This window comes from Barbus barbus (assembly GCF_936440315.1).
Source record: "Barbus barbus genome assembly, chromosome: 26".
NCBI classification, from domain to species: Eukaryota; Metazoa; Chordata; class Actinopteri; order Cypriniformes; family Cyprinidae; genus Barbus; species Barbus barbus.
In genome coordinates this window covers 16,749,226-16,775,515 of record NC_136754.1, presented here as the reverse complement: position 1 = coordinate 16,775,515, position 26,290 = coordinate 16,749,226, and the positions used below count along the sequence as shown (strand labels likewise).

The 26,290-nt window shown below is 38.8% G+C and overlaps 1 protein-coding gene across 1 annotated transcript in view; it reads left to right on the top strand.

Moving 5' to 3' along the window:
• The window catches only part of LOC306845895 (microtubule-associated serine/threonine-protein kinase 3-like), a 35,954-nt gene that overhangs the window by 181 nt on the left and 9,483 nt on the right, over positions 1-26,290 (top strand). The window contains exons 1-16 of the mRNA XM_079378897.1: positions 1-320; positions 2,096-2,172; positions 2,432-2,501; positions 4,829-4,904; positions 7,534-7,688; positions 8,874-8,949; positions 9,134-9,343; positions 12,299-12,400; positions 15,430-15,562; positions 15,688-15,749; positions 16,774-16,859; positions 17,433-17,641; positions 17,776-17,914; positions 18,006-18,138; positions 18,769-18,934; positions 26,018-26,119. The exon at positions 1-320 is cut by the window's left edge and continues 181 nt beyond it. Of these exons, the coding sequence (XP_079235023.1) occupies positions 238-320; positions 2,096-2,172; positions 2,432-2,501; positions 4,829-4,904; positions 7,534-7,688; positions 8,874-8,949; positions 9,134-9,343; positions 12,299-12,400; positions 15,430-15,562; positions 15,688-15,749; positions 16,774-16,859; positions 17,433-17,641; positions 17,776-17,914; positions 18,006-18,138; positions 18,769-18,934; positions 26,018-26,119 (1,879 nt within the window). The 5' untranslated portion in view covers positions 1-237. The remainder of the gene's footprint in view (positions 321-2,095; positions 2,173-2,431; positions 2,502-4,828; positions 4,905-7,533; positions 7,689-8,873; positions 8,950-9,133; positions 9,344-12,298; positions 12,401-15,429; positions 15,563-15,687; positions 15,750-16,773; positions 16,860-17,432; positions 17,642-17,775; positions 17,915-18,005; positions 18,139-18,768; positions 18,935-26,017; positions 26,120-26,290) is intronic.

Genomic DNA, 26,290 nt, shown 5'->3' with positions numbered 1-26,290 from the left:
TCCAAACCAATTTGGCAATGTGTCACTTGTGAGAAAATAACGCGATGATGGCATCCCGCTGCTGTACTTAAGGCGCTTTCTGTCTACTCCCCCGTAACGTTACTGCATGCAATGGAGTCTGTGTCGACATGGTGTTCGCCTGGAGACTTCAGTGCTTTTGCTCGTCGCAATGCTGCGGTGTATCATCAATGAGGATTTGTTAACCGCGGGGACAACGAAGACGAGCACACCGACATCATGTGTGATCGGAATTACTGGACGGTGTGTCCGAGTTATAAAAGTCAGTTCGTTTCTGGAGGTTTAGTCAAACGATCCAAGAGGTAACGACGAGTTTAAGCATGTTACTCTATGATGTTTTCGTTGTGATTTATTATTAATCGTCGAGGTTGGTCTGCCAAACTTGCTCTAACTTGGAAAAATCCCACAGGCGCAACCGCGAGAAATGTGCTTGATAAACTAGATCGGTGTTTCAAAATCCCACATAACTGCTATAATGGTTGATAATATCTGCTTTAACGTTCTCGATCTCGTTGTGGACAGCATACACTGTTTTTCCACCCTGCCCGTTTTTGTTTCCGATAGAAAACGTGGCCCATATACGTCTGCTGCTCATTGTCCTGTTGGCGGCGGATGGTCATATTCTGTCGTCTAGTCTTTACATAATGTTTATGTACAGTTTAGCCGTCTATATGGAGGGCCTGTGATGACTGAGTCATTGTTATCTTTCGTTTTGAAGTCTTTGTCAACAAAGTTAGTGTACTCAATAGCAGGCTAATTTGTAGTCAGAAGTTATAAGGGCGTTTTGAGGTCGTTCGTTTTTTTAAATGTTTATTTTTAATATAAGCAGAACTAAATGTACTAAATAATTTTAAAGAAAAAGTGTAATAAAAAGCATGTAAATGTTGAACAGTGCAAATATTTGCTAATTTAAAAAGTTTTACATATTAAGAAATAAACAGTGATTTAGTATATATATGTATCTAATTAAATTGATGAATGCTCACATGAGATGAAGAAAAAGACATTTTTATTCTGGATAGAGAGGGTCGCCCCTTCATGGGTGCTGCCATGTTGATGTCACATGACCAGACTTGTTTGAGTGGGTAACTAGTTATACTAATAGCATGTTTACTACCTAAAACCATCAATGACGACCTGCGGCTCCCATACGCTGACCAAGAATAAACATTGTGAGTGCGTGGTCAAATTCATTTGCCTCCATTCAACAAACTGCCATTGAAAACCATAGAAGAAATAGAATGAAACACAACCTTGAAGGGAGAGTTCACTCAAAAAAATGTTGTCAGTAATTACTCGCCCTCATGTTGTTCCAACCCCGTAAGACCTTTGTTCATCTTCAAAACACAAATTAAGATATTTTTGATGAAATCCGAGAGTATGCGTTGTGGTACTCTCATGAATGTCTGTCGAAGATTGACATGGAAGAGAAGAAATTGTTAAATGAAGTTATTTTTGTTTTCTTTGTGCACAAAAAGTATTTTTGTGGCTCCATAAAATTATGGCTGAACCACTGATGTCACATGGACTATTTTAACAATGTCTTTACTACCTTTCTGGGCCTTGAAAATGGTAGTTGCGTTGTTGTCTCTGCAGAGTCAGAAAGCTCTCGGATTTCATCCCAAATGTCTTAATTTGTGTTTCGAAGATGAATAAGGTCTTATGGGTTTGGAACAATATGAGGGTGAGTAATTAATGATGGATGAACTAACCCTTTAATGCATCCAGATCAAAATGTGTCAACATAAAGCCCAAAATCATACGATTGGGATGAATAAGAGCCAGCTAAACAAAACCTTACTGAGTTTACCTTTAAATTCAAAGCCTTTAAAACCAATTGTAACAATTTCTACAATCTAATAAATGTACACAGGCGTGTTCAAAGAAACCAAAGACATTCAATGCTGATTGAGTTACAAGGTCTAACAAAATGTTTTTGTGAACTCACATTGTTAGGTTGTGTTCCAGTACTAGAGACATTAACAGACCATCCCTATAGATGGCTTTCATAACAATGAAGGTTGTGAAAAGGTGAGTATTTTTGCCTTTAACAAGAACAAGCGCTTTCTTTCCACAGTAACCGGAACAAGAGGAAGGGTTTGGCTCCCTCACCTACTCTATCAAGACCGTTGTCACCCCTTCCTTTGCCAACTGGTAGCTATAATTACTTATTTTTGCTTCTCTCTCAATTATGATAATGATGTTTGATTTACACTGTGCTTGATGATAAGTACTGGGTAGCATAACATGCTTGCACATCCAGCCCACTGTTTGAATATGCCAATGCCAGTAACACTCTATCAACAAAGCTTGGCAAACGAGTGCCAGGCAATACAGAATCACTTTGGCATCCATTAACTCTGTAAAACAACCATAATGTGCATGTTGATCATAGAAGGTGTGTTTTCTACAGGCAGCAGTCCTCTGGACAGTCCCAGAAATGTCTCCAGCAGCCCTTCGGTCAATTTTCCGTTCATACGTAGGTAAGAACTGAGCAGAATGAGACTGCGTACTACAAACATATATTTTATATCTGCCCTTTCATAATGGCAGTATGAAAGCAAGGAATGAGTGGAAGGGTTTCTAGCTGGCCAGTAAGATTCTGCTTTTGCTGCAGCTGCCCTCGAGGCTGTACTGTGGATGGGAAGCTTGGCATTTGTCACAGCAATTATAGTGAAGTCAGCGTGTAGCCTCATTATGTTACGCTGCCATGATTATGTACTGTGGCTCCATCCGCTTTTATTAATGCTTGCTTGAAATGATGGGACCCTACCAGCCTCCTTGTACAGTTCAATGAAGACTGAATGAGTTGTTTTTGGTTGTGTCTTTAATGTGCCCTAAAAGCATGCATCTATTTGTGGATAAATATGACTGGGTAGAGTCATATAGGGATGGGTATCGTTAAGGTTTTAACGGTATTACTACTCTTATCGATACTGCTTATCGATCCGGTACTTTAACGGTATTCTTATCGGTACTTTTTGTTTTACTTTGTTTCTTTGTTCATATTCTTACAGTATCTTATCTTATGTATATAAAACACTAAAAATGCCTGCACTTCATCAATTTGTAAATGCACCAGTGTGCAGGTATTTTTAGTGTTTTATATACATAAGATAAGATACAGTAACAACATGAACAAAGAAACAAAGTAAAACAAACTGACAAATACAATAAAACAAACACACAAACGAAATGAAATAATCAGTGCTTTAATTTTTCCATGAAGGTCTACTAATATTAATGTTCAGGTAAGTAATAGTTACAAAAGTAATCAAATGTAAATGAGCACTGCATAGTTTTCACTGTATGTACTGATAGATTTATGTTTATTAAAGCTATAACGTTGTTCAGATTAAGAGCTGTGGGTGATTTTCTCTTTGCATTTTGTTCTTTGATTAACATTGATGGCTCAAGCTCCAGTCTGACACTTTAAGACAATATACTGACACGCATCGGATTTTCTCCCAACTGTTCTCGTCCACTTAAAACATAAAAGTGAAGACTCTCATAACCGGCCATTTTGACACATTGTGTGCGTATTTTTTGGCATAATTTTGTGTGTTATTTCGACGCGCCCGAAGCTCAAAGTGTGCTTGTCCGTTTTGGAGCACGCCGCCGCGCAGGCACACGCGCACACACACATTTCAGCCTGGGGAACAGCAGATTATACTTTCAGCGTTTTACTATCAAATATGTCCTGCAATGTAGCAACAGTAAAGACGGCATTTTATAACAATCACTGATTGAGCTGATTCAGATGTTAAGTTTTGATTCGGAGGAACGAATCCGCGCCGCTATGAAGGGAAGGGAGTTGTGCTGAAGAAATGCGGCTATAATCCTTGGAAGCCAAAATCGAAAAAAAAAAAAATACTTAGCTTAATATAACAGCCACAGGCCTAAAGTGTGAGCAGATGTTTGAATAGTTGGTTCTCTCTTCTATCATAATTAAACAGGACTTTCTTGTTGCGTGTGCTGAAGCTCCGCGTGAGCGCGATCTGGCTTCTGAATTGCGCATAGCAAAAATGCATCATAGACAAATGTTTGAATATTATTGCACATAAAAACAGCTGGCGACATTATATATATATAGAGAGAGAGAGAGAGAGAGAGAGAGAGAGAGAGCAACAATAAATGTATGTGTGTTTTCTTAATTTCTCCAATACCGACAGAAGTACCGATAACGTCAGAGCTTATCGATACTCCGGTCTTTCATAATTTAGCCCCGAGACCGATTTAATACCGAGTTTCGGTACCCATCCCTAGAGTCATATTTATCCACTTCTTGAAAGAAGTGAAATGTGCTCAAGTTTTGATATTTTATTGAAATTTTCTGTTAGTCTAGCTAGCTACTAGTGTATTTAAAATATAATTTTTAATGTTGCTGACAAACTTGTAAATCTGTCCAGTATAGACTATTGAGGGTCCATAAGATTTTTTTTGTTGTTGAAAGAAATTAAGGCTTTTATTTAGCAAGAATGTATTAATTTGATGACAGTAAAGACATTTATAATTTAATAACATATAAAATGTAATCATAAATACTATTTTTACTGTTTTTTTGATCAAATTAATGCAACCTTGGTGAGCATAAGAGACTTCTTGTGCATAAGATAACTCTTGTGACCCCAAGCTTTTTATGTATATGAAGAATTTTAGTGCATATGGTAGTGTATATGAATTTTATGTGGCTGATTTAAGTTTTTTTTGTTGTTGTTCAGTTATTAAAACAACCAGCGCTTTAATAGTTTGTATATCTGAATGGAGATTCCTTACCATCATGTTTTGTTGTTTCTCTGTCCTGTTTTAGACCAGACACACGAAGGTGGTCTGTGGCATCTGTCTCCTCTGGATATGGAACCAATCCACCCAGTTCTGCTGTTTCAGTGAGTGGGCCCCTCTCAACTCTTCTGAAAAGACCCTCTTTGTTTTCCTTTTCTTGAGCCATCAGTCCAGTTTATCTGCAGTGTTTTTCAATGCACAGAGCAGATGTGTTTAAACTATCGTATATTAAATGTGTTATCTGTAGATTGTTTGATTTTGCTTTTGGAGTGCACTTTAACTGTAGTACTAGTGCAGCTAGTTGAAAAAGAGAGTAACAAGTACACAGCATGCTAGATTTCTTTATCAATATTGATGCACTTTTCAGTGTTAATGTAGTCTACTACAGTAACATTGAAATGTGAATTGTGGAAAAATGGTGATTTCCATTCCTGAAAAAGTGTCATGGAAATAAATAACATTTAAAAAAAGTAATAATTAATATACCTTTTTTATCATAGGTTGTGTTCTAAAATATAATTGGCTAGATATTGCTTTCTATAAAATTATGATAAAATCATAATAGTAATCGGTAACCTTTTATACTAGTGATCGACCGATATTGATTTTTTTATAACCGATACCAATTATTTGTATGTTTATGTGCCCGATAACCGATATGCAGAACCGTTGTGCTCCGTCCGCGACGCTCCGAGTATAAACCAGGCTCTACCCTCAAAGCGCTCGCGCTGAAAGCACCTCTCTTCACGTGATCAGTGAAATCTGACTCCTGCTATAATGTGCCGTGGCTCTGCAGCGTGCGCTGTATGAAGCAGACGCTTTGAAGCAGCGCAGACCATGCACTCGTACAAATGCGACCACGTCAAATTTTAACTCACAAAAAATTACCATTTTGGTCGCAGTCTAGAGGCCTGTCATGTTAAATTTAATCTTCGTATTACAACAATAAAAAACATTTTATTTATAAAAAGCTTTAGCAGCAACACTAATATTAGCAGTAAGCAAAATAAACGTAGAATGTCTAATGTCTAAGCTGTTTAATAGGCTAAAGAGTGAAGAATAATTCACTGGATAATGTTAATTCACGGAATAATATTCTCTGGAATATTGGAATATAACAAGCATTGTATTTTATTGCATTATTCAACTGGCATGCTCTAAATTATGCCGCTGACAGCGCGGTTTATCTATGCATTTACACAGAACTATAGGCTACTCAAACTGCCATCGATTGCAGAGAATTTCCATAGAGTTGTATTAATTTAGATGTTTATAAACGAAATTATGGTTATATAGTAAGTGTTAATAGAATTTAGGGTGCTTCAAAAAGTGAATCTTGTTAAAAGTTACATGCGGTGGCCGTGCTGAGCATTTCTTGAGCATCAACCACTGAGTGAACAGCAATATGAAAGCGGCTTCACGAGACTAATGATGAGCATATAGACAACAGAGAGAGAATTAAATTCAATGCTTTTATTTCCAACATGCAATCATTCATGGCTGTATTATTTCATTCATGCAAAGTTACGTCTTTATTTGGAGAGGACTTGACGGATTATCTACGTGACTCTGACTTCACGAGACTAATAGACCACAGAGAGAATTAAATTCAGCGCTTTTATTTCCAACATGCGCTGATTCATGGCTGTGTTATTTCAGGCAAAGTTATATCTTTATAGGGACAGGGCTTGACAGAGTATCTTATTTATCATATTTCTTAGAGCCAAGTTGCATAAACTATATATCAGGCATTTAAGTAATACATCTAATTTGTGCATTAATGACTGTAATATTAAATAGTTTACTAACTACAGCAAATCAAGTACCTGCACGCCGTTGTTGTCTCATCTCCCCTCTGCGCTGCAATTGTGATCCTGCGCGCAATTCTCAAAACGTCCACAAGGTGTTTATCAGTGAATCCGATATTACAAAACCGATATCTGATTATGGAAAAATGCTTAAATATCGGGAAAATATCGGTATATCGGTCGATCGCTACTTTATACTCTTTTAAATATGTTTAGTAATTGTATGTAATTTGAACTGATTAAACCATGTCCTTGCCATGAAAATAACCTCGAAATTCATAGAATTCCATCAGTCAGTTTAATTTTTTATTTAACCTGTAGTTATTTAACTACAGGGTTGACCATTGTGGGTAATTCTCAGTGGTGGAAATTGATTAATTTCATTGATTTATTTTCAAGGAAATCGTACAAAAAATAGCCTCTTTCTCTGTTTTGAAATGATATATCGCCATTCATGGCTCATGCGATGAGGTCAGCCTTGTTTAACAATATCCTATTGAGCTACTGTCAGTGAAGACTTTATTCAGAGGGAAGCTGTGAAGCTTCTCTGGTTTCCTCCTTCCAGCACTGGACCCTTCATGTGCTCTTCTGCTCATTCTCTTTTCCTGAGATTTTCAGTCTTAAATTACCATCTATACCAAAGGCAACTGGAATGGAAAGTGTCCCGTCCTGTAGTTGTCTTGCGTAATTGCACACACTAATAAGCAGCTTTAGACTGTCAGATGCTCACCACTTGTGTTTCATGCAATCTGAGCATACGCGCCCCACCTTGCTATGCAGATTTTTGTATATTCATTGCTAAACAACTATTGTTACATTTTTACACATCCATAATGTTAGGGTGACACAACAGGCACACGTAAATATGATTTGTTTTCTGAATCTGGCTGTGCTTCTGTCTCTCTCGCTCTTTCTTCTGCATTAGTCTTCCTCCTCCTCACAGGAGCTCCTGCACCAGCTGCCCTCCCAGCCCACCCCAGATGATCTCCATCGCCTCTTCAAGCATTTCAGGAGCTCAGAGAGTGTGACAGATGAGGATGGACAGCCCTCGCCTTTCCGGCATCGCTCACGGAGCCTTAGGTCTCTATTTGTTGTAGAAAAAAAACAAGCTTTAGAGAATCAGCTAATATGTGAAATGCAGCATTTTCATAGATGTATTGCAATTTTGTTAGCTGGTGAAATATGTTTGCTGGCATAGAAAATGTGAAATCTTATTGTAACTTTTGAATTTCTTGATACAAGTGAAAAAGGATGAAAGATTAATTTGGCTTATACGTGCCAAGGTATTACTCACTTACTTGCTCTTAAACAGTCAGGGGCAAAAGTTTGCTAACGCCGCATTTTAATTAGCTAATGCTCAACAATCCGCTCTGCTCGACACATTTGGCATGGCTAATCTTACAGAGTTAATGTTTCAAACTGATTAATTTCTCTGGCAAACTGGTAAGAAATTCCAAAATATGACCCAATAAAATGATACTACTTTAGAAAGTTTACTTTAGTAGATATTTATCTTTCTTTTACTCACCCTTATGCCTTTCAAATTCTGTATCACTTCATTTCTAAATTTATATGGGAAATTTTGTAAAAAAATTTTTAATGTAATTACAAAGAATGGGGATTGAAGCTTGAAAAAGGAGTATTAGCAAGTTTGCTCATGTTCCACACACAAAGTTATCATAAGATATCTGGAGACTTCAAATATACTGCACAACAATGTTATTTTAGTATATTTCTATATCCTATTATTGTATTTATTAATATTTAGAATCATTTAATAATTTATTTATTTTTATTTAGTTTTCATTGTAATTTTGTATTAGTGCTTTTAAATATTATATTTAAATATAAAGACAGCTTTTATAATTTTAGGTTTATGTTTATTTATATGTAATGTTTATTTTATTTCAGATTTATTTCAATCACTGAAACCATTTTTTATAGTAAAAAAAAAAAAAATGTATATATTAAAAACTATAACAACACTGGTGTGCAAGTCATACTGAGAACCTTTCTAATTGTTTTATGGTGTCTTCAGTCCCCATTCAGTGTAATTGCACTGAAAAAAGCAACCAAGACTTTCATGGTTCTTTTATATTTCACAGAAGTCAGTCAGTAACAGACAGGGTATGTAATGAAATAAGGGTGAGTAAGTGATTGATGACTGTTATTGTGAGGTAAACTATTCCTTTAATGTTATTTGTTTGTGTAAAATTGTAAAAGTAGATGTGATCAATTTAATGTAACTGAAGTTTTGTTTTGTAGTCCTGGGCGGACATGTGGCTCTTTTGATAACGAGATTGTGATGATGAATCATGTCTACAAAGAACGGTTTCCAAAGGTAATTGAGCGCTGACATTTAAATTTAGTTTTTCATCATGGACGGGGATGCCACGTCATGTCATCACATGTTGTTTATTTTGTTTAAATTGTGGCTGTGGGAAAATTGATGGCCTGGTTGATCCAAACAAAACAAACGACAATTGTCACCTACGCAGTCTCACAGCGTTTTATCACTCTTGCAGGCAACGGCTCAGATGGAGGGGCGTTTGTTGGCAGTGATTGCAGATTACTCCCCAGACAGCGCTCCTCCTCTTGCTGATGGAGTGCTGGGCTTCATTCAACACCAGCTGGTTGAACTTGTCCGAGACTGTCTGGAGAAGTCCAGAAAGGGGCTCATCACATCCTGCTACTTTGTGGAACTTCAGGAAAAATTAGAAAATTTCCTACATGAGGTAGAAACCCATTCCATACCTGTAATGAAGTGAAAAATGACAGATGTATTGCTTTGTTGACATTTGGATCTGTTAAAAAAAGGTTGGTTTGCATCGATCTAGTTCGCAATGTCACAAAAGACCAGAATTGTATTGCTTAATACTAGGAATGTAACGATATTATCAATGTCGTGATATCGCAATAGTAAAACTGTCTCGATATTATCGTGGTAACATGCTGCAATGATAGGTCTTCCAGGCAAAAAGTGTCATTTTTAAAATATATTTAAACTTCTTATTCTAACGTAACATAAAGGGTCTTTAAAGTTGTGTATTGGGCCATTATGCTTTGGCACGGTATCTGTCAAATGAACTAAAACCGAAAGCTCAATATGGCTTAATCCCTTCATCAAGTCTGTTTTTACTGCGTGTTTCAAAACGTGTTCAGGTGATCAGCTCGTGATCTGGTGATTTCCATGCTTCAGAACGGCTCCGTTCATAGTGAATTAATTTACTGAACTCCTTTATTGCATGTGCTGTGAGTTCAGTGCCCGTTTGGGAACGCAGCAGCCACCAGTTAGGCTTTATTTTCGCGGCAGATGATTACGGCATTTCACTAGATTTGTAGTGTGAGTGAGATGCGTTTTTGTGACCCTATTTTCACTGAAGCTGGAGGTTTCCTTCAAAATAAAAGCTCTACTGCAGTTTCCGACAAAATAAAAGCTTAAAGGGTTAGTTCACCCCAAAAATGGAAATTCTGTCATTAATTACTCGCCCTCATGCCGTTCCAAACCCGTAAGACTTTCATTCATCTTCGGAACACAAATTAAGATATTTTTGATGGAATCTGAGAGCTCACTGACTCTCTCTGACAGCAAGGATATTACCACGATCAATGCAAATGTAGCAAGGACATCGGTAAAGTAGTCTATGTGACATCAGGGGTTCAACCGTAATTTTATGAAGCTACGAGAATACTTTTTGTACGCAAAAAACAAAAACAATAATATAATTTATTCAGCACTTCTCACTGACTTACTGTCTTCCGCCATTTTGGAGAGTACCCCAGAATGTAATCAGAGTTGTTTATGTTCAGTAGACACATGCACACACACACACACACACACACACACACACATATATACACGTTTTGTATATACAAGTGCATCTAAAAAAAATTTGAATATCATGGAAAAAGTTAATTATTTTTTTGTAACTTATTTCAAAAAGAAAGAAGTTTTTTTGTTTTAATTTTGATGATTACAGCTCATGAAAGTAAAAAAAAAAAAAAGGTATCTCAAAATATTAGAATATTTACATTTGAGTTTCATTAAATGACCATCCCTACAGTATAAATTCCGGGTAGCGCTTGTTCTTAGAAACCACAATAATGGGGAAGACTGAAGACAGAAACAACATCAGAAGCATCTTACCTGGGCTAAGGAGAAAAGAACTGGACTGTTGCTCAGTGGTCCAAAGTCTTCACCTTTCAGTAATACTCTCTGACTTATCCTCTTTGTGGATCCTCAATGTTCGTCATTGCCAAGTCAGCCGTCTTCTCCATTACTGTGATTTCAAAGAACAAGAGATACCCGGAATTTATACTGTAGGGATGGTCATTAATTGAAACTCAAATGTAAATATTCTAATATTTTGAGATGCTGATTTTTGACTTTCATCAGCTGTAAGTTCTAATCATCAAAATTAAAACAAAAAAACAACACCACCGCTGGGTACAAGCTCTCTTCATGGAGCGTGTACACACATCATGCGTGTGTTCAAAAGCAGCTTCCTTTCAGTGCTCGTTTCTAAGCTAGTTTCAACATGGTACATTTGACATCCCTAGTTTGCATGACCGTGCTGTAGTTCATACTGGGTGGTTTAATGCTCTCTTTCCAACTCTCAGCTAAATCACTAATACTGCCACATCCCATCTTTATAAAGGCATTTTTACTGAATGATTACTGACTGAGAGCTTTATGGCTCCAGACATAAGACCCCTGAAGTCGTGAGTGATTCTTTTAATAAGGACTGTTCCTGTTATATTCCATCTGAAAATGACATTCAGCAGACTGCTGCATTGAATCGCTGCGGTATCTTCGTTTGAAGGAAATATGTTGTATCTATACAGGCACATGTTAGCATGTTTTTGTTTTAAAATAAACTGGCAGCTTTCATTCTTCATACCAAGCTGCTGTTGTCATGTGAAGTTTTTCTGGAAAAAGGCTGAAGAGAGAGCAGCAGTATTGCACACTAGTCATCTGCAGTGTTTGTGTGCCCAGGCAGTCATGTCGACACTGGAGGGAAGGATGGTTAATTAGGTCAAGTGAGAGACCGTTTTGTCTCCCTGAGGAGCTTTTGCTTCATGCTTCTGAAGTCATGAATAGCAAATGAAGGGAAGAGGCTGATCAAATTAAGCAAGAGGAAACAGGTCGTGGTGCAACAAATTCCATTTACCTTTCCAAGTTGCTTGCTTGTGGCAGGTTTTGGTGTTTTGTAAAAAAAAAAAAAAAATATATATATATAATTTTTGTAAAAAAAAAAATATATATATATATCATTTTAAATGAATAACGTTGTCAGGATAAACTGTTCGATGGAAAAGAGCTGCAAAATTCTTCATAGTTTTATTTTGTGTTCCACACAAAAAAAACGCTGTCATACAAGTTTGAAGTGACATGAGGTTGAATTGAAAATGACATATGTAATTTCTGTGAACTATTCCTTTAAATTACTTGTCTTAAATGTCATTGGGAGCTTGAGGGGGTTTTATGGTCTTGTTCCATGATTACTTCTCTCTGTCCTTTCACAGTAAATTGGGTCACTTATTTCTGTAACTTTTACCATTTGAGATCTGACTCATGGTAATGTCTACCAAACTTTATGCAAAAATGTAGGTTGTTTTGTTTTGTGCTCATAAAGTTTATTTGCATTCGACCTGAGTGTTTTTTTTGTTTTTGTTTTTTTTACCCAAAGGCATATGAGCGCTCTGAGAGTGAGGAAGTGACTGTAATTGCCGAACTCGTGAAGAAGATTCTCATCATTATTTCCAGACCAGCAAGACTACTGGAGTGTCTGGTAAAAAGATGACTAACACTGTGTTTCTGTACTAAGTATCTATCAGGGCTCGACATGAACACTTATTCGGGACAAGTGAATGTTTTGGACGGGCAAGTGAAGGAGAAACCAAAAACAATAATAACTGCCTTTATTTATGACATAGCCTTTGTTATAGGGGATGTGTGATATATATTATTTGCGATAATTACGTAATTGTTGTTTTAACGAGTGTATTGCAAGAATCAAACAAAACACACCTACAGAGTGCACGCATACATTACGTAAAGTCGTCTAGGTTAGACTAGCGCACGTGCGAGTGCGTTCTTTCACTGCTTGATTCAGATTACAATGCATGAAGAATGATCAGAAAATTCAAGATATGGGGGTAGAAAATGTAGGCCTATATATTTATATAATTTCACATAGTTAAACAATATCACATGAAGATCGAGCGCTGTTTTTTTGCTCCAAAAACTATCATGATTACAAATGTGATTTTATAACGGTTCAATAAACATGAAGTTAACATAAAGAGACTCGCATTTTAGACGCCATATTTTCTGCTCTGTTTCACTAAGAAAAATAATTCCAAACACCGCCACAGCACTGTTTTGCATCTCTGAACAACATGACAGTGATTCGTTCCTGAATGAATCAACCGTTTAAATGATTCAGTTCAATCGCAATGACTCGCTTATTAACAGTCACTTGATGCCAGTATATATCTATTCCACTTCAGACGTAGCTGATACGTAGTTGATACTGATTTAATTTGTTTGGTAACAGCCCAAATGTCTTATTATACTAATTGACTGATAAATTGAACTCTAATTAAAAAATTTAAAATTTAAGTTTGAAAATTCATATAAAATCAGTAAATATTAGCATTTTATTATGTTTAATATAAAACAATTTTTGTAATTAATACTCCCTTTTTATTTTAAAATAGTATTATCACACTTTATTATTTTTTTATTATTTTATTTAAAAAGAAAAATCTAACTAAATAAATTTAATGTGTTTTGTATAACTACAATAAATAATTATTTATAACTCAATTAAAAAAAAAAAAAAAATTCTCCCCAGGCAAGTAACTTTTACATTCTGACAAGTAAATCACAAATTTACTTGTCTGAAGGACAACCACATGAGAATGCTTAATGTCAAGCCCTGTATATGTGTATATATACAGTGCCCTCCAAAAGTATTGGCACAGTAAAGACAAAATTGCTCTGTTGGATGTGGAGTCAAGACATTTGCAAATATGATTAAAAGATGAATATGAGACAAAACTACAGAATGTCACATTTTATTATTAGCCGTTTCAACACATATATGTTTTACCAGCTAAGAAGTTCAGCACTTTTAGAGTTTCATCCCTCTATCTGATGTGAGCATAAATATTGGAACAGTTGCCTCACAGGTCTTTCTAAGTGATCAGCTGTGTACTGTTGCATTAATTATTCAGATATTAAAAGCAGGGAATCTTGCATTTGATGATGACACACAAACCAGGTTGAAGATGAGGGAGCTGACTTTGAGAGAAAAGCAAGCAATTTGGATACTAAAAGAAAAGAGGAAGTCAATTAGAGCTATAGCAAAAATAAAGGGCATGGAGAAATCCAGAGTTTGGAAACCACCAGCGACCAACAACTAGTAGTTGATGACAGACAAATCATGAAAGCTGTGAAAATGAACCCTAAAACACGTGTCTGTAAAATCACCAACAACTTCCAGAAAGCTGGGGTGATGCTCTGACAATCTACTGTCCTCAGGAGACTTTGACGCAGAATTACAGATGCTACACAGCAAGATGTAAACTTCTGACCAGCACCAAAAATAGAAAGACAAGATTAGAGGTGAGCCAGAAGAGTTTTGGAACTGTGTTTATGGACCGATGAGGCAAAGATGAACCTTTATCTAAGTGATGGGAAAGCAAAAATGTGGAGAAAAAAAGGAACTGCAAAAGATCCCAAGCATACAGCCTCATCTGTAAAGCATGGTGGAGGTGGTGTCATGGCATGGGCATGCATGGCTGTCTCTGGAACAGGCCCTCTCAACTTTACTGATGACTTAATGTATGATGACTGTAGCAGAATGAATTTGGAAGGGTACAAAACCATCTTGCCTACCAATATTTAAGAAAATGCCACTAGATTCATTGGGAAGTGCTTCATATTGCATCAGGACAATGACCTAAAACACCCTGCCAGTTCAGTCAAGGAATTTATAAGGGCAAAGAATTGGAAAGTCTAAGTTTGCCCAAGACAATCTCCAGATTTAAATCTGATTGAACATGAATTTCACCAGCTGAAGAGGAGAGTAAAGGCAGAAACTCCCCAAAACAAGCAACAATTGGAATTGGCTGCATTAAAGGCTGGGAAAAGTATTTCAAAGGATGAGACCAAGAGTCTGGTGATGTCTATGGGTCACAGACTCACTGCTGTGCGCAAGGGATCTGCCACTAAATAATAGCTTTTAATCTTTTATATCTGCCTTATATTCAACTGTCCCTATACTTATGCTCACATCAATGAGTGGGATGAACTCTAAAAGTGCTGTTCTTTTTATTTGTTAAAACATGTATGTGTTGAAACGGCTAATAATAAAACGTGACATTCTGTAGTTTTGTCTCATATTCATCTTTTAATCATATTTGCAAATGTCTCGACTCCACAGCCAACAGAGCAATTTTGTCTTCACTGTTACAATACATGTATATGTACTGTATATGTGTATGTATATGTATATGTACATGTATGATTTGAGTGTTGACTTGCAGAGCTATGTACTTGGTAAGGCATCGTGGGACACAGCAGCGGTTTACCATGAAGATCAACCGGCAGAACCTGAGGAACCAGATCCAGCAGGCTGCTGAGATTTTATGTAATCCCCACATAAAATCTCAGCAGAATCATGCGGGTTCCATAGCATTTTGAAAACCACCTGGCCTATTAATCTACCTTTTGTAATTAATTACAGTGTGGAGACTGGGACTCAATGCCATTTGTAGAACGCTGACATACCATGTTTCTGTTAACCATCAGGAGTTTGACCCTGAGGAGTTTTATCAGCGTCTTGAAGTTGCAGAAGACCATGCAAAAATTGGCCAGGGCATCAAGACTGATATCCCCCGATACATCATCAGCCAACTGGGTCTCACCCGAGACCCCCTGGAGGGTATAATTATGATATATCTAGCACCTCACCCTTAAATTATATGTTTTTGTCTATGTTGTAAAGGGTAATCAAATGTTAGCCTTAGGCAAACAAGTGACTGAGTTTTCTCTTGTCTTTGGGTTCAGACATGGTGCAGCTTGAGCACAACTCAGGCAGCACAAGCAGAGAACTGGACGACACTGCAGAGGTAAGAAAATAAAGCTTGAAAAAAAATCTTAAAATTGCTCACTGTTTCTCTACACTGCTGGAGGTCTCATACTTTTCTTTCCCAGAGGTTCAAGCTTAGAATTACTTTCCCAGCCAAGGAGCAAGCTATTTCAGAAGTCTCTGTTTCAAAAGAATAAGTTTGCATAGCTGTAAAATGAAATGGCAAATGTGCATTGCAGTAATATTGGTGCAAATTCAACCCCATACGGGTGTAGTAAACCATAATTATTTTTTTCATTTAAAATGAACTTTTAATTACTTTGCTCAAGTCTGACATCGAAACAACTTCAGGTTCTCACACTGTCTCAGAATAGTAGTACATTATAATTGAGATTGGATGGGTCAAATTAAAAGCAGTTGTAAAATCTGAATGTGCTACCATTGGGTAATAAGATGTTTTTGAAAGATGCTCATCAAGGCTGCATCTATTTGATTAAAAATGCAGTAAAAATAGCAATATTTTGAAATGGTTTAAAATAACTGTTTTCTATTTTACTGTATTTTAAAATGTAATTATTCCTCTGATGCAAAGCTGAATTTTCAGCAGTCATTACTAAAGTCATCAGTGTCACATGGTGCTTTACAAATCATTCTAATATGCTGATTTGTTGCTCAAGAAACATTTCTTATATTGAAAACCTTTTTGGTGCTTAATATTTTGGTGGAAATTGTGATGCATTTTTTTCAGAATTCATTGATGAATAGAACAGTATTCAACAGAAATCATTTATAACACGTCCTTACCTTTATTTAGCAAGGTTGTATTAAATTGGGGGGGGGGGGGGTTACTTACAAATGTTTATGGCTTACTGACCCATAAACATTTGAATGGTAGTGTACATACATATATATGTTAAGTTGAGTTAACTGTTATTTGTGGAGAAAAATGTTTATGACCTAGACCAGTTTATGGTCTTTTTAGCTTGTGACTTCTGAATTTCTGTCAAATAGATGTTGTGTTGTTCTGTTCTTGAGAGTTTTTGGTGTCATATTTTATGTCCTAGAATCGTCATGGAACCACAACGCCTCGAAGAAAACCTCTGGAAAGAGACTTTGAGAGTATAAAGCTCATCAGCAATGGGGCTTATGGGTGAGCTTATGTTTTATTGCTTTTTTCTTTAAAGGAGGAATAGACTCTTTTAGAATCACATGAATTTAGGTCACCAATTGACGAAAGGCTGGAATATAACTTTTGTCTAGAGTTTTCCCTCAGTTTGTTTGCATTCTGGAGAGGTCGAAGCTAGTTGTGGAAAGTCATATTAAGTCTCTAGATTTTGGGCAGTAAGATGACAGATTTCACAGAAAATGGCATAGCTATTGACATTGGCTGCAAAGACACTCAGTTTTTAAGTTTAGACTATGATCCCATCCAGTCAGAAGATATTAAACAAAATGGTTGATATTTTCAGCCGATTTTAGAACACATACTGTTTTCATTTGTCTTGTGTCTCGTAACGAGGCACATGTTTCTGTGTTTGTAATGAGTCTTATTGTGTGTGATCCTCAGTCATTTAGTATATGATGCCCAGATTCTTTCTCTAAACATTTACAAAGTCAACAAGTGTCTGATTTGAAAACCATTGAGATTTGAAAAGTTTTGTAGTGTATTCCAGCCTTAAGAATATCAATCAGCTTTGATCCTGATTTGAGTGATGACTTGCAGAGCTGTGTACCTGGTAAGGCATCGCGGGACACGGCAGCGGTTTGCCATGAAGAAGATCAACCGGCAGAACCTGATCCTGAGGAACCAGATCCAGCAGGTGTTTGTGGAGCGAGACATTCTGACGTTTGCAGAGAACCCTTTTGTGGTCAGCATGTTCTGCTCCTTTGAGACACGACGGCACCTCTGCATGGTCATGGAGTATGTGGAGGGTGAGTCACAACAGTGATGTGTTGTTGCAAATATGTTTCTTGATCTAATCTTATGACACACACATCCGTCATTCCTCGTGTATACTGCCGTGAGTCTGCAGCTGTAATGATTTATTATAAAATTGTCTTTGCAGGTGGAGACTGTGCAAATTTGCTGAAAAATATGGGTCCCTTGCCGGTGGACATGGCCAGAATGTACTTTGCAGAGACTGTTCTGGCACTAGAGTATCTTCATAATTATGGTATTGTGCACAGGGATCTCAAACCTGACAAGTAAGAGCTGCTCGATGATGTAATCCTGCCATTATGCATGACTCAACATCCTGCAAATATTGCATTCACTGTGTTTGTTTCCTGTCTTCAGCTTGCTCATTACATCAATGGGGCACATTAAACTGACTGACTTCGGTCTGTCTAAAATCGGTTTAATGAACATGACCACAAACCTGTATGAAGAACACATGGAGAAAGACACAAGAGAGTTCATTGATAAACAGGTCAGTCTACTTGTACATTCAGCACAAATACTGTACTAGTTTTAAGTGTTCACATTAAAGGACTATTTGTCTTTATTTATTCACATGATTTCTACCACATATTTTTTCTTTTTATCCATAAAGCAAATAAGGCAATGTTAGGCAACATGTCCAAGCAGTATTTTATTTTTATTTTATTTTATAAATATAAATAACTTGGATTAGGCAGTTATTTATTTATGGAAATGGAAGATTTTGAGCAGATAATTAAAATTAGGTATATTATTTTTCATTTTATTATTGCAAAGTTTCAAAAAGAACAAAACATCATTTTTTTTAGAGCCCGTATGATAGCTTTGTTTTGCAAAATGGACTTTGTATACAATTTCATTAATATCTGTCATTATTCACTAATATTTTAATAATGCAATATTGTAATAATGAACAAATAATTAATTAATTAAATTAGTTATGTTTTTCACACTGGCTATCCTAGGGCTTCAGAAAAGTTCAAACTTGCATGTTTATGTTTTAAATAGTTGCTTTTGTGTTTTACTAAAGGAAAAAAATACAGGGGTGGAAGAACATGAGGGTTAGTAAATCATACGACATTTTCCATTTCGGGTGAAACTTTCCTCTGTTGTTTTCTAGGTCTGTGGCACTCCAGAGTACATCGCACCAGAGGTGATCCTGAGGCAAGGTTATGGGAAACCTGTGGATTGGTGGGCCATGGGCATTATCCTGTATGAGTTCCTGGTGGGCTGTGTGCCTTTCTTTGGAGACACACCAGAAGAGCTCTTTGGCCAGGTGGTCAGTGGTAAGAACCGATGGATTTTAACCCCTAACCCTAAGAATTCAATCATTATTGAAATGATTTCTGCCTGGTGGATGATAAATTAGTAGAGAAGGTTCCCATTACCTTACATTGGAGAAGGAGCATGAGCTGTATCTTAAGGCTGGGACACACCAAGCTGACGAGCGTCTGTCGGGATAGTTTGTTTGGTGTGTTCCACTCATCGGGCTCGCGCCGTCGGCAGTTGTTGAATCGGCGTCGGGGCCGTCGGAGTCTTTGGCGTGAGTGAGAACTCTGATTGGATGTTCAGTTTCGCAAATGAGTCAGTGAGGAAAGAGGGGAGACCGACAACACAGTCAACTTCGGTTTTAGACAAATAAATGCACAGCCGTTTGCACTTTACATCGAAAACATGTATATGAACGCGCTGGTGCACCTCTGATAACTTTTAAGGCTTATTCTTCTGCGTTTATATAAGCCTTTTGACAGGCTGTGTTAAGAAGCTGTAAAAATGGTTACACTCACTAAGTTAACGAATTGCGTTTGTGCCGAACTCTTATTGCAAAGACAAAACAAACACTCTCCTTCGATCCATGAACGTTTCTCAAATCAACACATGCTGTTGTGAATAACTAAGCGAAGCATCTTCTAATAGGATAAGAACACGCAGTCGCATGAATAATTTCATAGACACCGACGCGTCATTGATGTACTATAGTCCTTTGCCACGACACAAATTGTGACGTCAACACGATGTAGATTTTAAACCCGGAAGATGAAAATAGTGCAAAAAAGCTTAAAATTAACCAGTTTTCTCCAACAATTAAAATTAACTGTTACTAACATTGTCTTCTATGATGTGCAACACAAACACCTCTACTAAAATCTCAGAAAAAGTAGTATGGGGTTTCATGATGCTTTAGAGCGAAAGTGATGAAAAATATATGAAGGTGGCACAGACAGATGGCTGCTCTAATGTTACGTGCTCTTACCCAAGCTTTCCAATATGTGAACGTTTTCATAACACGAGCCACTTAAAATGATGAAAGTTATCAATGTTACTGATATTCAAAATAGTAAGCAAGCACTGCTTTGTTTACATTTCGTATATCTGCGAATATCCTTGTTTTGATTTCTGCTTTTAAATGACGAATATATACTGTTGATATAGACGGCTAATTCCTCTCGTGCAGGCGCAGAACGCACGTGTTAGTTTGCAGCGCGGTGTGTTCAAGTGCAGCTTTTTGATCTAGATGCTGCCGACACGAGGTGACAACACCGTCGGCTTTCGTTGGCGCTAGTTCTTTTAAGTTTGCTTGGTGTGTCCTGGCCTTAATGGAACACTCCAGTTTTTTTGAAAATAGGCTCATTTTACAACTCCCCTAGAGTTAAAACAGTTGAGTTTTACCGTTTTTGAATCCATTCAGCTGATCTCCGTAGCACTTTTATCTTAGCTTAGCATAGATTATTGAATCGGATTAGATCGTTAGCATCTCCCTCAAAAAATGACAAAAGAGTTTTGATAATTTTCTATTTAAAACTTGGCACTTCTGTAGTTACATTGTGTACTAAAACAGACGGAAAATTAAAAGTTGCGATTTTCTAAGCCGATATGGCTAGAAACTATACTCTCATTCCAGCGTAATAATCAAGGAACTACGCAGTGCCTGAAAGTACTCCCCAGCTATATCATAACTAGTTCTGTTTCATTCCTCCTGACCGCCAGAGGCGGTGCTAAGCACTAGAGGATAATCGCTGCGCCAGCTAGATAGGTCGAGAAAAAATAACAACAAAGTCACGTCATGACGTCGACCGAGATGCGAGGATATAAACCACAACAGCTCGATGCCCAGCCTCTTTTGCTTTCTCGCTTATGATAGGTCGTTGGTTTAGCGTTGTCCCGTGCAGCGACTCCGGTAAGCTGTGACGGCGCGCTTTGCACTATCAACAAGACGGATGTTTTTTGGATTGTCTTCTTTATGTGAGTACACATTTTTGCATTTAATCATTGTGTCGGTGAAACCCTGTGCTTCACGGTACTATCCAGTAGCTGGTTTTGACCGCACATAGGTAGCGTTCCCCGCTGACCTATTTATCATTGATTTCACCGCTTGCCGTCGTGCAAGCTCTCGTATGCCCTGCGGTGCTATTCAAAGGCAGCTTTGATAATCCATGTGTGATTCTCTCACTTATAAATCTTTCTGTTCTATCCGAAGATTTTATCAACGCCTGTTTTTCTTTTGTGCGCGTTATCGCAGTTTGTGTTCCTACGGTGCTACCGAGTACGTGTTTGACAGAGTCATGGATCACAGCTCTCATTTCTCCGTTTCTTCACCGAGTTGTAAACTGTGCCCGAACACACTTCTTCCCAATGACGGACACGATCTCTGCCCGTCATGTTTATGGATTCAGCATCTGAAAAAAGCGTTGACTGATCCGTGTTTGTATTATGCCATGCTGCCGCTGTCAGACAGCTGCGTCTTGCAGAGCTAGATCCTAACTCGTCTGCTAGCCTCGCACAACCGTGTATAGCGCATCGACACGCTCAAAAACATCGCACATCAGCGGCTGCTGGTGCTCCGCCGACCAAGAAGAAATCTTTACCGAAGACAGAAAATTCGCTATCGAAGACTGTTGCTTCTCTTTCTTCAGAGATGGTAGAGATGAAACACCTTCTCCAGTCATTACAACCTCCGGTACCAACCGCGCCTACTAAAACTGCTTTAGTAAACGAGAGTGATTTCCACCCTCCAGATATGATCGATTTAGACGCTCTCTCCATGAGTGCATCTAATTCACATTTCCTTAATAAAGAGTTGGTGGATCCTGCCATGCAACCTGGCACCCCGCAGGAGGCTCTCTCCAGCCTGTCTGCTGCTGGTGGTTCAAGCGGTGGGTCTGTACATTCATCTAATGCAGGCCAGTCTTCTCCTGATGACATTCTCTCAATTCTGCAGATAGCAACGGCTCGTTTAGGTCTTGATAGATCTGTTCAGCCTGCTCAATCTAATGTGTTCTTCAGTCCTGATACTAAGTTTACCATGCCACAATGTTAGGATTTTGTTACTGAATTCTCCAGTGCATTAACGAGCTCCAATGCTCCTAGGAGGAGGTCAAAGTCAGCCCGTACTCTGGCTTCAATGGCTGAGGCTGATTCTATTGGGGTAGGTCGGGCACCTGAAATTGAACAGCCTTAGTAGTATCACCAGACAAAGCACTTAGAGGCAGTGCATGCTCTACGCGACACCAAGATTGTTCTGGAACATATACAGAAGCTGGGCCTTACTGTGAACAACACAAAAAGTCATCTGGTTCCAGAGCAGACCATAATCTTCATAGGAATAACGCTAAATTCTGTCACAATGTCTGCTACACTGTCTCACACACGGACAGACAGTATTTTTCAGTTACTGACTTGTTTCTACATGGAGCAAGGATACCTTATGGTGTCCTTCTACAACTAATGTGGATGTTGGCTGCTGCCACATCTGTGATTCCCTTAGGGTTGCTATAGCTCAGGCCCCTTCAGAGGTGGAACAACAGCCTAGGGCTAAACTCGACGAGACATCGTTATCACATGATTGTTATCACTCCTGCCTTTGTCCGAGTACTGAAACCCTGGAAACGGGTAACGTTTCTGAGGGCTGGAGTGCCACTAGTTTTTCAGTTACTGACTTGTTTCTACATGGAGCAAGGATACCTTATGGTGTCCTTCTACAACTAATGTGGATGTTGGCTGCTGCCACATCTGTGATTCCCTTAGGGTTGCTATAGCTCAGGCCCCTTCAGAGGTGGAACAACAGCCTAGGGCTAAACTCGACGAGACATCGTTATCACATGATTGTTATCACTCCTGCCTGTGTCCGAGTACTGAAACCCTGGAAACGGGTAACGTTTCTGAGGGCTGGAGTGCCACTAGGGGTGGTGCCGCCTTGTCAAGATGTGATCACAACCGATGCTTCGTTAACAGGATGTGGAGCAACATGGAACCAGAGGGGGATTGTTGCTCACTGGTCAGCAAAGGAGGCCTTAGAACATATCAACATTCTAGAACTGAAGGCAGTGTGTATCTAGCACTACAACGCTTCCTACCACATCTGTTAGGCCGCCATGTGCTTGTCCGGTTCGACAACACGTTGACAGTCTTTCATTTGAATCACCGGGGGGCACCAGATCTCTTGCTTCTTTACAGCTAACTCGCAAGATCCTCAGATGGTCTCAGGGCCTACTGGCTTCATTAAAGGCAATGTATCTCCCAGGATTGGACAATCAAGTGGCAGATGCTGTCCAGAGATCTACTGCTTCCGGGCGAATGGAGGCTTCACCCGGATGTGGTGCAGCTGATTTGGCAACAGTTCAGCAGGGCAGAGGTCGATCTTTTTGCCTCAGAGCTAACCACGCATTGCCGCTGGTGGTTTGCGAGGACCGAGACATCCAGCCCATTGGGACAGGATGCATTAGCACACAAGTGGCCGAATTGCCTATTGTACGTGTTCCATTCTTTTCCACTTCTATGGGAGACCCTACATCGAATATTCCTGTCCAAACACAGGGTGCTTTTAGTGGCACCTCGTTGGCCAACCAGACCATGGTTTCCACTTCTTCTGAGTCTGTTACAGGGCGAACCGTGGCAGCTTCCCATCAGACGGAACCTCCTTTTTCAGCTGAATGGCTGTGTTTGGCACCCAGATCCAGCTCGTCTTCAGCTTTGGGTTTGGCCAATGGGTCCACTTCTCAGTTAACTGATTGTGAGCCGGCAGTACTGAACATTATTGGTAACGCTAGGGCTCCTTCAACACGACAGCTTTATGCTGCTTGGTGGAGGATTTTCTCCTCTTGGTATGGGGATCAAGGATTTTACCCGATTCATTGTACTGTTCCGAAAGTGTTGAGTTTTTTGCAGCATCTGTTAGATGACAACAAGGCGGCTTCTACTTTAAAGGTTTATGTTGCTGCCATATCTGCTCATCATGCCCCGGTTGATGGTGCATCCTTGGGATCTCACAACCTTGTATGTAGTTTTCTGAAGGGAGCGAGACGATTAAAATCTGTTCGTTCTACTTCCTTTCCTGTTTGGGACTTGCCACTTGTTCTAGAATTTCTTTGCACACCGGAATTTGAACCATTGGATGTTGTGAATATTAAGTGGTTGTCCTTGAAGGTATCTTTCCTATTAGCCATTGCTTCTGGTAATCGCATTTGCGAGCTTCATGCCCTGTCAGTGAGTGCACCGTGTTTACGCTGGTTACCAGAGGATTCTGGGGTCATTCTTGGTTCTACAAGGTGAACGTGGCTGCTTCCCACGATGTGAGTTCTGCAGTCCTTCTGGAAGACCCCTGATGTTTGCAAGTGGGTGGCACTCCTCATGACTGTGTTGGTATGTGTCATCCACTAGTACTTAGCACCGCCTCTGGCGGTCAGGAGGAATGAAACAGAACGCTAGTTACATATGTAACTGTGGTTCTGTGAATTCCAGATGACCGCCAGAGTTCCTCGTCATCAGGAATGCGTGAGAAAGCATTCCGAGGCTGGGCATCGAGCTGCTGTGGTTTATATCCTTGCATCTTGGTCGACGTCATGACGTGACTTTGTTGTTATTTTTTCTCGACCTATCTAGCTGGCGCAGCGATTATCCACTAGTGCTTAGCACCGCCTCTGGCGGTCATCCGGAATTCACAGAACCACAGTTACATACGTAACTAGCGTTTCCTCGCTGGGGACTACTTTCAGGCGCTGCATAATATCATTGCGCCTGCTGCATCCATGGTACTGCAGCAAAGTTCCTTGATTTATTGCGCCGGAATGAGAGTATAATTTCTAGCCATATCGGCCTAGAAAATTGCAACTTTTCATTTTCCATCAGTCTTAGTACACGATGTAACTACAGAACAGTCGAACAGTCGAGCTTTAAAGGTGCCATAGAATGCATTGATACAGTATTTTAAATTGTTCTCTGATATCTACACAGAAGGTATGTGGCTTAGGTAAGGGCAAAAAATCTCCAGAAACGATTTTACATGTCCATTTACAACCCTAGGATTTCTCCCTAGAATGAAACGGTCTGTTATTGGCTTATTTGGCAGGGTCATGAATAATAATGAGCTCTGCTCTGATTGGCTGTTTCACAGTACGGCTCATCAGCAAGAAGGAAGCACAGGGAGGAAAATATATATTTAAATACTTTCTCTCGCAGTTATATCGTCGGGTAATTATACTGTATATAAAACGCGGGCATCAGGGAGCCGTTATTAATATGCGAGGCATTGAAACTGCTTTAGAACGATCCATCGATCGCGTCATAGTTTCACTTTCAAGAGACGCGATCACACAAACTATGTTTACATTATGGAGCAACAGTACTTACCACACATTTCACAAGATCAGATGCTTGTCAGTTGTGCTCAGGATCTGTAAGTCATTCACCATCATCCTCATCTCTCCTTACTGAGAGTGAAATCGTATGTACTGTAACAGGCTACCGCTAGCAAGGAGCTAACCATGTCCCTTTAGTGGCTCGCGTTATTTGCTTTCTGTGCCTTTCTGAATACAGACACCAACCCATCCCTGCACTTCATACCCCCTGCACGGCCTGGAACATAAAATTTATTGTTTTTCAGTGGTCTTTTTTAATCACGAGATTTACATATGAAGGAGGAAACTATGGTGTTTGAGGCTCACTGTATGTCATTTCCATGTACAGAACTGTTATTATTTAAATATGCCAGGGTAAAGACAGTTTTTCATTCTATGGCACCTTTTAAATAGGAAAATTATCGAAACTCTTTGGTCATTTTTGAGCGAGATGCTAATGGTCTAATCTGATTCAATGATCTATGCTAAGCTAAGCTAAAAAGTGCTACCGCCAGACCTGGAGATCGGCTGAATGGATTCAAAAACGGTAAAACTCAACTGTTTAACTGTAGGGGAGTTGTAACATGAGCCTATTTTCAAAAAAAGTGGGAGTGTTCCTTTAAGCATCAGAATATAGACTTGGAAGTGGGCCCATATTTTGACGTGCTTTTAGTGCTTACCAACAATGTAAAATTCTACTTTATACTACTAATGTTGTGTGTGTGTGTGTGTGTCTGCATCCCTCTCCCTCCATAGATGAAATTGAGTGGCCAGAAGGTGATGATGCATTACCTTTTGAGTCTCAAGACCTCATCACAAAACTACTGAGACAAAGTCCCATAGAGCGCTTGGGAACTGGTGGGTGTTTTGCCAGTTTAGTTTTAATAAATGCTACTTATCAGTTTTATTTTAGTATTATGTATATGCTATTATAGCAATGATTATGTTTTTTTGTAATATTCGTTTAGGTTTTATTAATTTTATGTGGTTTTATTTTTTATCTTTAATTTCAGTTTGTCATTTTTATAC